At 67.6% G+C, this 14,416-nt stretch overlaps 1 protein-coding gene across 1 annotated transcript; it reads left to right on the top strand.

Moving 5' to 3' along the window:
- The first annotated feature begins 720 nt into the window (after nucleotides 1-720).
- PCSK7 (proprotein convertase subtilisin/kexin type 7) lies at nucleotides 721-14,200 on the top strand. The gene is made up of 15 exons (XM_054176044.1): nucleotides 721-1,283; nucleotides 1,912-2,046; nucleotides 2,696-2,861; nucleotides 4,502-4,592; nucleotides 4,982-5,036; nucleotides 5,676-5,814; nucleotides 6,583-6,683; nucleotides 9,334-9,501; nucleotides 10,371-10,478; nucleotides 11,144-11,246; nucleotides 12,749-12,905; nucleotides 12,993-13,087; nucleotides 13,185-13,278; nucleotides 13,550-13,667; nucleotides 13,807-14,200. The coding sequence occupies exons 1-15, from the start codon at nucleotides 822-824 to the stop codon at nucleotides 14,197-14,199; spliced, it is 2,385 nt and encodes a 794-aa protein (XP_054032019.1). The 5' UTR covers nucleotides 721-821; the 3' UTR covers nucleotide 14,200.
- The last annotated feature ends 216 nt before the right edge of the window (nucleotides 14,201-14,416 follow it).

The following is a 14,416-nucleotide window of genomic DNA, read 5'->3' as shown; positions in this document are numbered from 1 at the left end:
GTCCCTGTGCCCCGGCTCCCCGGCGCCGTCTGCCCGCTGGAGCGGCAGCGCCGCCTCTGCCCCAGGGCGCTGTGGGGCTGCAGAGGGTGCAGACACCCACTGGAGCTGCTGCTCTGGGAGCTTAGCAGCCGAAGTCATAGCCCAGCTTTTAGGGAGAGAAACTTGGACCTCGGTGTCCAGCAGGACCCGCAGCCGGTGAGTGGTGCCAGCGGCGTGGGAGGTGAGCAGGAGAGGAGAGCCGCAGGGGCAGTCCCCAGCGGCAGCCTGCTGAGGGGACGTGGAGCCCCGGGCGGCCTGAAGGCACTTCCATGGACGTGGGAAACGTGGCAGGGTCTTGGGAGGTGTTTCCCACCCGCGTGGAGCCGTGCATCAAGGAGTGGGGCTTGATGCGGGGCTGATTTCTGCCCATGCTGGGGGCAAGCAGGTTCCTCCCACCGGGGAGCAGGTGAGAAAGGAGCTCCGTGGACGTCCCCAGGAAGAGGAACCAGCTCCTGGTGGAGCGTGGTGTGCTCTGGCCCAGGGCCACCAAACTCAATGGCAGCGTGGCCTGATCCTTGTCCTGCCTGGGTGTGACCTCCCGGTGCCATGCAGCTGGGAAAGAGCTGCCTTGCCCGGGGGCTTTACCTGGCAGGGGATCGCTGCCGTGCCAGGGGGGGTGGTGACAAGCCCGTATGATGCCTGCCGGGAGCTGCGGGGCTCTGTAGGACCCCCGGGGGACCCCCGGGGGACTCCCGGGGGAGGCTGTGGCCGCCCGGTTACCGGTCCGCAGAAGTTCTCACCCCCGGGTTTCCCCTCCCCGCCGTCCGCAGCCCTCCTGTCTGATGCCGCATCGGGCGCGGGGGGCGCCGCTATGGAGCGCAGGGATGGAGGCAACGCTCCGCATCCACACCTGGCTCTGGCTGAGCGCTGCCTGCCTGCCCCTCGCCTGCCCGCACAGCCCTGCCCGCGGCGGGCAGCGCCCTGACGGCCAGCACCAGCACCACCTGAGCTGGGCGGTCAGCCTGGAGGCGCCCGACGAGGAGCTGGAGCAGCGAGCGGAGGAGCTGGCTCGGGCCGCGGGGCTGCGGAACATGGGCCGCGTCGGGGAGCTCCGCGGCCACTACCTCTTCAGCTACCGGCCCGAGGGCAGGGCGGGCGGCGAGCCCGAGGCCGTGCGGCGCTCGGTGGACTCTGTGTTTGCACAGCACGACAGCGTGCGGTGGCACTCGGAGCAGAAGCTGCTGAAGCGTTCCAAGCGCAGCCTGCACTTTAACGACCCCAAATACCCCCAGCAGTGGCATCTGGTGAGTGGGGAGGGTGGCTCCTGGCGCGGGCTGGCAGGGCTGGGGCCGGAGGCACGGCCAGGAGCGAGCTGTCGCCCCCCGGGGCACAAGGGCTGCTGTGTGTGCTTGGGGTGAGCCTGCCGGGAGCAAGCTCTGCTCCCTGCCATGATAACAACGGCAGGAGGCAGCTCCCCTGGCTGCCCCCAGGCTGGTGGTGCTGGGGTGGGCAGAGGGGTTGTGGGCACAGCACAGTGGGCAGGACTGGAGCATACGCCCCATGGGGAGAGGCTGAGAGCTTTTTAGCCCTGGAGCAGGCTGCCCAGAGAGGTTGTGGAGCCTCTTTCTCTGGAGGCTTCCCAGCCCCATCTGGCTGTGCTCCTGTGTGCCCTGTGCTGGATTCTGTGCTCCTGCTCTGGCAGGGGGGTTGGACTGGGTGATCTTCGAAGGTCCCTTCCAGCCCTGTGGCGATCCTGTGAGGAGCAGGGGCAGTGCCAGCCCCACAGCGCTGGCTGCTCTGCTCGGTGCCCACACCAAACCAGCCTCCTGTGATCCCCTTCCTGCGCTCCCAACCCCCGGGAGTCCCGGGAGGCCCTTTCCTCGGGCGCTGACCCCCAACCCCTCTGCTTCTCCCCCGCCCTGGGGCGCGCAGAACAACCGCAAGAGCCCTGGCAAGGACATCAACGTCACCGGCGTGTGGGAGCGGAACGTGACGGGGCGCGGCGTCACCGTGGTGGTGGTGGACGACGGCGTGGAGCACACCATCAAAGACATCCAGCCCAACTACGTGAGTGCCCCCCCCGGCACCATGCCAGGCTGCTTCCTCTCCTCCTGTCACCTCAGCCTAGGGAGCAGAGCCCAACCCCCCCCCTGGCTGCAGCCTCCTCTCAGGGAGCTGCAGAGAGCACTGAGGTCTCCCTCAGCCTCCTCCAGCCTCACCACCCCCAGCTCCCTCAGCTGCTCCTCACCAGCCCTGCTCTCCGGACCCTTCCCCAGCTTTGTTGCCCTTCTTTGGAGCTCCTCCAGCCTCTCGATGTCCTGCTGGGAGTGAGGAGCCCAAACCTGAGCCCAGTCCTGGAGGTGTGGGCTCACCGGTGCCCAGAACAGGGGCACGATCACTGCCCCGCTCCTGCTGGCCACACTGTTGCTGATCCAGGCCAGGATGCCGGTGGCATCTCCTCGGCCGCCTGGGCACACTGCTGGCTCACGTTCAGACAGCTGTGGAGCAGGAGGGTGGTTCCCAGCCTTTGTCCACGGGAGCTGGGCTCCCCCTGCCCGCCGGCAGCAGCCGAGGCTGCCTCTGTCGGTGCCCTTCCCGCAGCAGCAGGCAGCAGCGCTGAGCCGCAGCCCCGGCCGGGAGCAGCTCCTGCGGCTCCCCCCGCGCCGGTCCTGCTGGTCCTGCTCCCCCCGGGCCCTGAGCTCGGCTCCCTTTGCAGAGCCCAGAAGGCAGCTACGACTTGAACTCCAACGATCCCGACCCCATGCCGCACCCCGACGAGGAGAACGGCAACCACCACGGGACGCGCTGCGCCGGGGAGATCGCGGCCGTGCCCAACAACAGCTTCTGCACCGTGGGAGTGGCCTACGGCAGCCGCATCGCCGGTACGTGCCGGGGCTGGCCCGGGCTGCGCTGCCTGCCCCGGGCTGCGCTGCCTGCCCCGGGCTGCGCTGCCTGCCCCGGGCTGCGCTGCCTGCCCCGGGCTGCGCTGCCTGCCCCGGGCTGCGCTGCCTGCCCCGGGCTGCGCTGCCTGCCCCGGGCTGCGCTGCCTGCCCCGGGCTGCGCTGCCTGCCCCGGGCTGCGCTGCCTGCCCCGGGCTGCGCTGCCTGCCCCGGGCTGCGCTGCCTGCCCCGGGCTGCGCTGCCTGCCCCTGCCCGCCCCAGATCCCCACCCAGCGCAGCCGGTGGGGGTCTGCAGCCTGCCCCTGCCCTGGCAGCCCAGGGCACACACAACCAATGTGCCCTCTGCAGCACCGCAGCTGAGGCTGCGTCCAGAGGCAGCAGGAAGTATTTCATAGATGGGTAGAATGGCTTGGGTTGGAAGGGACCTTCCAGATCATCCAGCTCCAGCTCCCTGCCATGGGCAGGGACACCTCCCAGCAGCCCAGGTTGCTCAAGGCCTCATCCTGCCTGGCCCTGAACACCTCTAGGGAGGAGGCAGCCACAGCCTCCCTGGGCAGCCTGTGCCAGAGTCTCCCCACCCTCACTGGCAAGGATTCCTTCCTCATCTCCAGTCTCAATCTGCCCTCCTCCAGCTCCAATCCATTCCCTCCCATCCTGGCACTCCCAGCCCTTGTCCAAGTCCCTCCCCAGCTCTCCTGGAGGCTCTTCAGGTACTGGAAGGCTGCTCTGAGGTCTCCCTGCAGCCTTTTCCAGGGTGCACAGCCCCAGCTCTCCCAGCCTGTCCCCACAGGGGAGGTTCTCAGCTCTCTGATCACCTTTATGGCTTTCCTTTAGCCCAGCCCCTGTGCTCCCCCAGGCCTCAGCCTCAGCTCTGCCTGGTGGAGATGGACAGAGGGTGAGGGTCCAGAATCCTGGGAATGTGCCACTGTGGCCTCCTCACACTCAATCCCAGAGGGAGCCAGGAGCTCTGTGCCAGGCAGGCTGTGTCCCTGGCAGAGCAGAGGGCCCTGGGATGTGATTCTGTCCATACCAGCAGATGGTGCCACCTGCCCTGGCTGTGCTGGTGGGGATGGGGTTAGGGTTAGGGTGGGCATCAGGAGCTCACCCAGGGGCACTGGAGGTGGGCTCTGCACCCTGCCCTGCGCTCAGCTCCCTCTCTGTGCCCCCTGATGGCCCCCAGCCTGCTGTGCTGTCCCTCCCAAAGCCATGGCTGCCTCTTTGGTGACAGGAAGGGGAAGCAATGGCTCCAGACAGGGACCTGCCCTGAAACACAGCAGGATAACGGAGGGTGGGATGTGAGGGGGCCCCTGAGGAGCAGCACTGCAGGCAGGGGGCTCAGGGGTGCACAGGAGTGAGCCCAGGTGGTGCCCTGTTGTGCTGTCACCATCACCAGCCTGGTGCTGCTGGGACCAGGGCACTTGCTTGGCAGAGGAGCAGAGGACGTGGAGGTGGGGGTGAGACACAGCCCCTGACGCACCCCCAGCCCCTGCAGGCTGATCTGCAGGGCTGCAGCTCTGGGAGCTCTGGCTGCTGGGGCTGGGGCAGGGGCTGTGCCTGCACTGTGTCCCTGCCCTGTCTGCAGAGCTTGCTGTGACCTTGTGCCTGCCCCTGTGTCCCCGCAGGGATCCGGGTGCTGGACGGGCCCCTGACGGACAGCATGGAGGCCGTGGCCTTCAACAAGCACTATCAGATCAACGACATCTACAGCTGCAGGTGAGGCCCTGCCCTGCCCCCAGGGCTCCCAGCCCCAGCTCCTGGCCTCCTGAGGCACCCCCTTGGCTCCTGTGAGCTGCTCTCTGCTGGGAGGGACTCAAAGTCCCTGTTGCTGGCGAGCTGGCAGGGCTGGAGGGGCACTGTGCCCCCAGGCAGCAGGGATCCCCAGCTCAGCCCTGGGACAGGGACTGGCACGTGCAAGAAGCTGGCTCTTAGATAAAACCCAGAGATCATGTGCCCTGGAGTCTGCCCCAGGGGCACAGTGCCAGCAGGGCAGCAGCACAGTGCCCTCTGATGCCAGTGGTGGTGCTGGCAGCTCTCTGCCATGGGAGGAAGGGTCACTGCCTGTGACTCCTGGGGAGGTCACTTCTCTCTGTCCCTCTTTGCAGCTGGGGCCCAGATGATGATGGGAAGACTGTGGATGGCCCTCACCAGCTGGGCAAGGTAACAACAGCTGCCCCCAGCCTGGCACTCTGGTGCCCCTGGGGTCTCACCTGCCAGGACAGGCCGGGGGGGCTGTGGCTCAGCACAGGTTTGGTTGTGTGGCTGGCAGCAGAGGTGTGCTGGGCAGGGGGGAGGCTGCTGTGGGAGGGCAGCGCCGGCTGAGCCTGGCACGGGGAGGCCTCCCTGCTGCTGGGGAGCCAGCTGCAGAGTGAGCCCTGGCAAGGCTGGGGGGCTGGGCCTGCTCCCTGACCTCTGGAGGTCAAGTGCTGCCCCTTCTTCGTGCTCTCAGTGCCTGGGAGGCTGCTCTGCTGCCTTCTCTCCGTGTTTTCAGGGCAGAATCAGCTCCAGCCCGCAGTGAGCTGTCTGTGGGCCGGTCCCAGGCACTGTTGTTGCACCAGAGACCGGGGGCTGCACACACACAGCTGCCTGACGCTGCCAGCTGGGCGAAGCGCAGCCCGGGCACGCAGCCCTGCTGCCACCCTGAGCTCTTGGCAGGGCTGTGGGCACGGCCGGCTCGACGCGGGGCCTGCTGGTGACAGAAGTGCCGTGGGGGTGGGCTGGGGAAGGAGCCACCCGCCCAGGGAGGGCGGTCTGGGGGTGGAAAAGGCCCAGGCACTAAGGCCCGTGCCCCCTTGGCAGGCTGCCCTGCAGCACGGGGTGATCGCCGGCCGCAGAGGCTTCGGCAGCATCTTCGTGGTGGCCAGCGGCAACGGCGGGCAGCACAGCGACAACTGCAACTACGACGGCTATGCCAACTCCATCTACACGGTCACCATCGGTGAGCAGCTGCCTGCTGCCCCCTGCCTGCCCAGCCCTGCCCTGCCGGCGAGCCTGCCTGCAGCCCTCCTGCCTGCAGCTTGCCCCTGAGCTGCAGAGCGAGAGGAGCCCAAGGAGGTCCCTGCCCGCGGGCTGGCCTCCGTCTCGGGGCCTGTGACAGACGGCCCCTGGTGGGGGGTGACCTCACACAGGCACAGAGTGCTTTGGGTGGGAAGGGAGTCTCCAAGGGCACCTTGGCCAATGCCCCCCAGGCAGCAGGGACAGCTCCAGCCAGAGCAGGCTGCACAGGGACACAGCCAGGCTGAGCCTGAATGGCTGCAGGGATGGAGCCTCAGCCCCCTCCCTGGGCAGCCTGTGCCAGTGTCTCCCCAGCCTCCCTGTGCAGAGCTTCCTCCTGGTGCCCAACCTAACCCTGCCCTGCTCCAGTCTCAAACCATTGCTCCTGCTGCTGCCACCCCAAGCCCTTCTGAGCAGTCCCTGCCCAGCCTGCCTGCAGCTCCCTTCAGACACTGACCTGCAGCTCTGAGGCCTCCCTGCAGCCTTCTCCTCTCCAGGCTGCACAGCCCCAGCTCTCAGCCTGTCCCCACAGCAGAGCTGCTCCAGCTGACCTGTGTTGTGCCAAGCATGGGGAAAGGATCTTTCCTGTGGCTTCCCTTGCCCAGTGCCAGAGCACAGGCAGCAGGACAGTGCTCAGGGGCTTGCCCCCCTGTGAGCTGAGCAGCCCAAGCCCAGCAGGGCTCTCAGGCTGGGTGCCCCTTGCCCCTGGCAGGCGCAGTGGACGAGACAGGCTCGATGCCCTTCTACGCCGAGGAGTGTGCCTCCATGCTGGCTGTCACCTTCAGTGGTGGGGACAAGATGATGAGGAGCATTGTGAGTACCCCCCCAGCCTTCCCCTGCGCCCTGCTGGAGCTGTGCCCCTGCCCACAGCCCTGCAGCTTCGGCCCAGCTCCCTCTGTGCCTCCTGTGCAGCCAGGAGGGCTTCTGGAGCCAGACTCCTGCTGCTGTCCTGGGCAGGTGGGGGCCAGGGTGGCTGTGGCTCAGCTCCTTGGGGGGCTGCAGCACACCCTGCCCCCCCCAGCCCCTCAGCTGTGGCAGCAGAGGGGCTGGGAGCAGCATGGGGCTCTTTAAGCTGCTTGGCCCTGGCTGCTGCTGGCCTGGCAGGGAGGCCTCTCCCAGATGCATTTCTCAGAGTATTTTTATCAGCTTTTTCCCTTTTTCTGCCAAAAAATGACTTCTTGTCAACAGAATGTCCTTTCTGCCCGAGCCAAGCAGCCAGGCCTGCTCTCCCCAGCCCCAGCCCTGACCCAGTGTGTTCCTTCCCCAGTGCTGCTGCACCCAGGGGCTGCCAGGCCCCGGTGGCTGTGCCCTGTGCCTGACCCGGGATGCCGGTGGGGAGCCCCTGGGGCTAAAGCAGCAGTGGAGCCCAGGCCTGAATGCTTGGGGCTGCCTCTGGCTTGGCAGGCACTGGGAGCTCCCAGAGCCACCCTGCTGGCAGAGCATGAGGCAGTGGTGTCCCAGTGTGGCCCAGCAGCAGTGCAGGCTGAGGGGCAGTGCCGAGGGAGGTGCTGAGGGTGCCCCTGCAAGCAGGGACGTGCAGCTGTGCCTCTGCCAGGCAGGAGCTGCACCCAGGCTTGTCAGACAGGCTGCCCCACATGCTGGGGGAGCAGGGAGAGGCTCCTCAGCCACAGGGCTGGGGCTTGGCAGGCTGCTGGGGCTCTGCTCACGCAGCAGGGAAAGCCCAGGCCAGGGTTCTGAGTTCTCCTTTCAGAATCACTTCTCTGGTGCCAGGCTGGCACAGTGGCACTGGGAAGAAAGAAGCAGAGGCTCTGCTGCACCTTCAGCAGCAGGTCCAGGGCTTTGGGTTCATGTCCAGCTTCCCCCACAGCTGCTGCTGGTGAGAGCATGTCAGGAGTGTCAAACCCACCCTCACTTTGCTTGCTGGCCTTGTGGGGCCCTGAGGTGGGAGCTGGTATCCAGCAGGGGCTGTGAGGAGGTGCCCCGCACGGCCTGGGCACGGCGTGTGCCAGCCGGTGCCTTGGCAGTGCCATGCTGGCTCTCCAGTGTGCCCCTGGCACGTTAAAGCTCAGCCCCCTCCTCTTTCTGAATGCCCTCAGCTGTGCAGCAGTGCTGTCAGAGTTAACTTCTCAGCAGCCAGCTGGGTTCTCCTAGCAGACCATAAGCTCAGTCTGGTTTCCTTAATGGGAAGAACTTAATGCAGCTCCTGGCAGCAGCTGCATTTCCTACTGGGGGTTTCTGCTGCCAGGGTGTGCTGTGCAGGACATGCAGTGGCTGAGTGGGAGCTGGGCTGGGGAGCAGCTGCCAGGATGTGCTGGGCTGGGGCATAGAAGGCAAGAAGAGCTGCAGCTGCCGGCGGCCGCGGGCTGGCTGCCCGTGGGAGATGCCACCCAGCTGGCACCCTCCTGATGCTTCTTTTGAGGTTCCCTGTGCCCTCTGCCCTCCCAGAGGATCCCTGTGGGGATGCCTGGTTCTGCTGGAGTGAAGATGAGGAATGTCCCAAGCTGTGACTACCATGAGCTTCCCCTGGGGCTGCTTCGTTCCTCTCTCTGTCTCCCTTCATCTGCTCCCAAAGCAAAGCTGCCCTCGCCCTGGGGAGCCCCAGCCCCAGCCCCTCTGCTCAGCCCCAGCCCCTCTGCTCAGCCCCACACTGGGTGGCTTCATCCCAGCTCAGGGCTGGGGAGCTGTGGTCTTGTCCTTCCCAGTCTGTGCTGGTTTTTGCTGGGTGCCCATGTCCTGGTCAGGAAGTGCCTGGGAAGTGTCTCCAGGCTTTTCAGCAGCTGATCCCTGGCCCTCTCCTACTGCTGCCCTGCTCGTGCTGTTGTTGCCCTGCTCTGGCATCTCTGATCTCAGCAACCAGAGTGGAGGAGAGCTCCAGTGCTGCACATCCCTCCCCCCTGTCTGGGGGAAGCTGCCCCTGCCAGGGGGAGGCAGGCAGAGAGGTGTGGTTCGTGCAGGCCAGGGCTGCAGGACCGGAGGGCAGGCCGTGGGCACCCAGAGGTCTTCCTCCTTGCCTGAAAGCCTTGAGGAACAGCCTCTGGACAGTGCCCTTGGCATGCTGCATTTGGGCTGGGCACTGCCCCAGTGCCCCAGCAGGCCTTGCCCTGTGGTGGCAGAGGGGCAGGAGGGGTCCCTGAGCGAGGGACCAGGGGCACTCGGCCGCAGTCCCTCCTCTTCCTCCTGGCTCGCAGGAGGGGCTGGGAAGGAGCTGCGTGTCCCTGCGCCCCCGGAGCGGCTGCAGGGGGCTCAGGCTCTTTGCCAGGGCTCTCCCCTGCCACAGCTGGCAGGCTTACACCCCAGAGCTGTGTCCGGGGTGGCTCAGAACCCACACCAACCTGTGCCCACGGCACGGCTGCCCCGTGCCCCCCCGGCGTGCGCCAGGCTGCGCGGGGGCTGACGGCGAGGGCACGGCTCAGGGCCCGGGCTGCCCGCTCCAGCGCCGCCCCCAGCCAGCCCAGCACGGCACCCCGGGCTGACAGGAGGCTTCTGTCCCCCTCCTGGGAAGGTGACCACAGACTGGGACCTGCAGAAGGGCACGGGCTGCACGGAGGGGCACACCGGGACGTCGGCCGCTGCCCCGCTGGCGGCTGGCATGATCGCGCTGATGCTGCAGGTGCGGCCGTGCCTCACCTGGCGAGACGTGCAGCACATCATCGTCTTCACTGCCACCCAGGTGAGCGGCCCCGGCGGCCCCTGCCCCGCCGGCCCCTGCCCCGCCGGCCCCGCTGCCCCGCCGCCCCCCCGGCCCCGCTGCCCCGCCGGCCCCCTGCCCCCCCGGCCCCGCCGCCCCGCCGGCCCCTGCCCCGCCGGCCCCGCTGCCCCCCCGGCCCCGCTGCCCCGCCGGCCCCGCTGCCCCGCCGGCCCCTGCCCCCCCGGCCCCGCTGCCCCCCCGGCCCCGCTGCCCCCCCGGCCCCGCTGCCCCGAGGAGCTGCCCTGCACACCCCCGGTGCCCCCCGTGCCCCTCCCGCCGCTGCCTGGCTGCGCTCCCCCCCCCCCCCCCCAGCCCCGGTCCCCCAGGAATGTGGCTGAGGCTTTTCCCTCTGTCATGGAGAGAAATGGGGGATTTGCTCCAGGAATGCCTCTGTCTGCCAACCCCAGGGGCTGGCAGAGGCTCAGTGGGCACACGTGGGGTGCAGCTGCAGACGTCTGCACTGTGCCACCCCACAGCGGAGGGGCAGTGAGGAGCTGGCCTCTGGCTGGGGCTCCTGGGGGGCCAGCACAGCCCTTCCTGCCCCCCTCCAGCACAGCTTCTCTGCAGGGAGCACAGCTGGGAGCTGGCTGGAGCTGCCCAGTGCAGGCTGGGCACAGGGTTTCTCCTGCACCCCTCCGTGGAGCAGGACTTGGCCTCCTGCTGGCACAGGACAGGCTTTGCCACAGCCACAGCCAGGCTGCCATGGGGGCTCCAAGCTGAGAAGTGATGGGACCCAGATCTGTGCTGACCCAGCTCCTGCCTCCTTTCCTTGGTGCCCAGCCCCCCGTGCCCCAGGACACCTCCTCGCCGGTGTGCCAGGGGCAAGCAGGGCACCGCTGCTCTCTCTGCAGTACCAGGACCGCCATGCCCGCTGGGACACCAACCAGGCAGGCTTCAGCCACAGCCACCAGCACGGCTTCGGGCTGCTGAACGCCTGGAGGCTGGTGAACGCTGCCAAGGTAACTGCCCTGCCAGGCCTGGCACACCCCGGCGCGCTGGCAGTGCCCTGCTGGCGGCCGGCCTGGGGCGACGCCGCTGCCGCCCCTGGGCACGGCTGTGCCAGCCCCGGCCGGGAGGCTGCTTTTGGGATGAAGTCAGCAGGCTGGGAGCTGCCCCCAGCTGCTGCTCTCCCAGCACTATATATAGCCATGGTGAGAGCCTGCATGGGCACGACAGCCCTGATGGATGGCATGGCAGCGTCCTTGCCCCTCTGCAGGGCATCGTGCCCTGAGGAAGCGGTGCCCAGCTGGCAGCTCCCTGTCCTGGGGGCCGCAGGGAGCGGCAGGGGCAGCTCCATCTCCTCCTCCTTGTGCCTCCAGTGGCATGGGCACCAGGGCACAGCCCTTTAGCACTTGGTCCTCACTGACTGCATGGCCACTGTGGGTTGCCAGCAGTGCCCCTGCCTGTCCCATGGCTTCCAGGCTGCTCCTTTCCTCTGGCTGTTTCCTCTCCTTGTGGCTCTGGGGCTCAGGCTGGGCCCACGTCCACGGGGGCCAGGGCACAGGAGCAGCTTGGAAGAGCAGCAGGTGATGGAGAGATGGGTGGTGGAGAGAGGGGTGGCTGTGAGGTGGGCATGCAGGCAGGGCACAGCCTGTGCTGAACCCTCTTACCCTGTCCCTGACAGGTCTGGGAGTCTGTGCCCTACCTGGCCTCCTACGTGAGCCCCACGCTGAGGGAGGGTCGGAGCATCCCCCTGCTGCCACAGGAGCTGGAGGTGGCCTGGAATGGTGAGAGCAGCCCTGCCAGGCCTGAGGCCAGGGAGCCAGCCCCTTCCTGCTGCCAGGGGGCACAGCTGGGCATGCCACAGCCTGGCAGGGCAGCCCAGGGCTGCGTGGGGCCACGGAGGGGTTAAGTGTGGGGCTGCCTGCTGGGCTTCCTCCTGCTGCCATCCCCAGGGGACCTGTGCTGCTGTGGTCCCCTCCCCAAAGCTCTGTCCACAGCCTGCTGTCCCTGAGGAGCCAGACAGGCCCTGGTGAGCCTGGCCAGGCTGGGCAGCAGCCAGCTCTGCTCCTCTGCCTTTGACCATTTTAGGTAATGCTCCAGCTCCCGACTTGGCCAACCTCTGGCCACACAAACAAGGAGCTGCTCTGGCTGCTACCGGTGGGAAGGAGAGCTCAGCCCCAGGCCCTTCCCAGTCCTGCCCCCCTCTGCTGCCCCAGCTGCAGCTCCTGCAGAGGTGCTGGAGGGTGGCAGTGCCCAGAGGCAGTTGCTCAGGTTCCCCAGGTGCCCCTGGAGCTTGGCAGGACCCTCACAGCTGGTTCTGCCCCTTCCCTCCCTGCTGCAGGCCGAGGAGATGCTGGGCAGGTGCTGGGCTCTCCTGGGGAGGGACAGAGGGGTGACAGCCTGCTGCCTGGGTGAACCCCATTTGGCCCCTGGGGCAGGGGGAGCTCAGGCAGCTTCCTTGTGCCCTCGAAGGGGTCATGAGCAGAGAGCTGGGCAGAGAGCAGGGTTTGGAAGAGGCTGAGGAGCACCCCTGCCAGGGCTGCCAGGAGGAGGCTGAGCCACAGGCTGGGCTCTGCTCTGCAGCCTGCAGAGGTTCCTGCTGCTATAATTAGCCCTCAGGAGCTGCTCAGATGGCTGAGGATGGAGCAGGGAGCCTGGGCACCAGGCTCTGGCCAAACCTGGCTCCTGCCTACCTCTGGGGTCACAGCAGGAAGGGTTTGATGAAGAGCAAGGTTTTATTTCACTGGGTGCCCTGGGTGGGCTCCCGAGCCCTGAGTCAGGGCAGAGCTGGATGCCAGGGAGCTCAGGGGGCAGTGGCACAGGTTGTGCAGGCAGCAGCTGGGCCCTGCTTGTGAGATGAGGACTTAGCTGCTGGTGAGTGAGAGGGCAGGGAGTGGGCACAGCTGTGGGCAGAGGGCAGCCAGCACCACCTCCCTCCTGCATCTCTGCTCCAGCAGTACCTGGCAGCCCCTGGCCCAGGCCAGCAGCCCAAGCACGACGTGGGGTGCCTGGCAGGGAGCGTGCCAGGCTGGGCTGGCGTGTGGGTGGCTCAGCCTGGGCAGGCAAGGAGCAGGGAAGGGGCCAGGCCGCCGGGCACAGCGCGGCTTTGCTGCCGGGCGCTCAGCAGAGCCTGCCTGCTCCTGCCCCTTGCTCAGAGGCACAGCCATAGGGGGCAGCCAGGAGCAGGCAGAGAGAAGCCTTGGTGCCCCCTGTGGCACAGCAGCCTCTGAGCACCAGCTGGAAGAGGGGAGCCCAGGCATGGCCAACCCATCCTCTCCTTTCCCAGTCACCGCTGCCGACCTGGAGCTCTCTGGCATGAGGACCCTGGAGCACGTGGCAGTCACTGTCACCATCACCCACCCCCGCCGAGGCAACCTGGAGGTCCGGCTCCTGTGCCCCAGCGGCATGATGTCCCTGATAGGCACCACCAGGAGCATGGACTCGTAAGCCCCGGGGAGGGCAGGGGGCGTGGGGGTGCCCAGAGCCTCGGCCCCTGGCCTCTCAGTGGCTGTTTTGCTCCCCCCGGGCAGGGACCCCAACGGCTTTGCCGATTGGACCTTCTCCACCGTGCGCTGCTGGGGGGAGGAGGCACAGGGCACCTACAGGCTGGTCGTCAGGGACATCGGTGAGTCCTGCCCTCCCCCGGGGCCTGCCGGCCCAGGCAGCTGCCAGCTCAGCATCTGGGGGCTGTTCCCTGCTGGTCCAACCTGTTGCTTCCCCAGGAGATGGCAGCCTGAGGCCTGGGACCTTGAAGCAGTGGCAGCTGACCCTGTATGGCTCCTCCTGGTCCCCAGCAGAGATGAGGGAGCGGCAGAGGTAGGAGCCCACAAGCCCTCCCTGGTGGGCAGACAGGAGATGGGGGCTGGGGGAGATGCTCAGGAGTCTCTGAGCAGGTGCTGCTGGGCTGGAGCCGCTGCCCGGGGGAGCCCTGGGCTGTGGCAAACAGCTCTGTTGGCTGGGTCTGACCCCAGGGGGCAACAGTCAGTGCTGGAAGAGGCACTCGGGACCCTCTGTGAGTGTTTGGGGCCCTCTCTGGAGCATCTGTGCCCTGCCTGCGGGACCCTCACAGGGCGCCTCTGTCCCCCAGGCTGCTGGAGGAGGCCATGAGTGGGCAGTACCTGAGCAGTGACTTCTCCCTGCCCTGCCCTCCGGGGCTGGAGATCCCTGAGGAGCAGCACTACACAATCACAGCCAACACCCTCAAGGTGAGCTGCCTGGGGACCCCTCCTCTGCAGGAGGGACTGGGGGAGCAGGCACCTGCCCCCCTCCTGGCACCCTGGGCGACTGGGCAGGGCTCTGGGCTGCTCGAGGGCTCTGTTTCTCAAGGGCTTTCCTCCCCCCCAGACCCTCCTGCTGCTGGGCTGCTTCGCTGTGTTCTGGACTTTCTACTACATGCTGGAGGTTTGCCTGACCAGGAACAACGTGGGGCTGGAGCTGGCCTGCAACGGCTCCACCGCCTGCAGGTGGTACCAGCAGGGAGGGAAGCACCGGGCCCTGGAGAGCGGCCTGGAGATGGAGTCGGTGCCGCTGTACCGGGAGAAGGAGGTGGAGGAGGTGGAGCTGGAGTGTGAGCGCCCTGAGCCTGCCCAGGAGGGCGAAAGGGAGGAGGGGTCCTGGACCCCCACCCACCCCAAACTTGCCTGCGGCGGCAGAGCTGGGAGCTCGCAGGAGGCAGCCCCGGCCGGGTACCTGGGCCGGGAGGCGATGGCAGAGGACAGGGAGCACCAGGCCTGCTAGCTGGGGCGGGGGCCCTGGGCCGTGCCCCTGCCGAGCGGGGCAGCAGAGGCTTCCCGAGGCACCACGGAGCGTGGCCAGCCTGTGCTGTGGCAGGCCGTGCTGGAGAAAGGCTGCTGGCAGCGGGGGGGGACCAAAGCAAGCCTTAAACCCGTCCCTGGTGGAGGTGGCACTCGGGGCTTCCCTTCGTGCGTGGAACAGGACCCCAGGGTGGTGCCTC

Source organism: Dryobates pubescens, chromosome 34 (assembly GCF_014839835.1).
Source record: "Dryobates pubescens isolate bDryPub1 chromosome 34, bDryPub1.pri, whole genome shotgun sequence".
Taxonomy (NCBI): Eukaryota; Metazoa; Chordata; class Aves; order Piciformes; family Picidae; genus Dryobates; species Dryobates pubescens.
The sequence above is the reverse complement of the archived record's forward strand: the minus strand, read 5'-3'. Positions and strand labels throughout refer to the sequence as shown.

Coding starts and splice junctions, on each gene's coding strand:
- PCSK7 (XM_054176044.1), top strand. CDS start 822: ATGCCGCATCGGGCGCGGGGGGCGCCGCTATGGAGCGCAGGGATGGAG. Junction 4,593..4,981: donor AACGACATCTACAGCTGCAG/GTGAGGCCCTGC, acceptor CCCTCTTTGCAG/CTGGGGCCCAGATGATGATG. Junction 13,088..13,184: donor GCTGGTCGTCAGGGACATCG/GTGAGTCCTGCC, acceptor TTGCTTCCCCAG/GAGATGGCAGCCTGAGGCCT.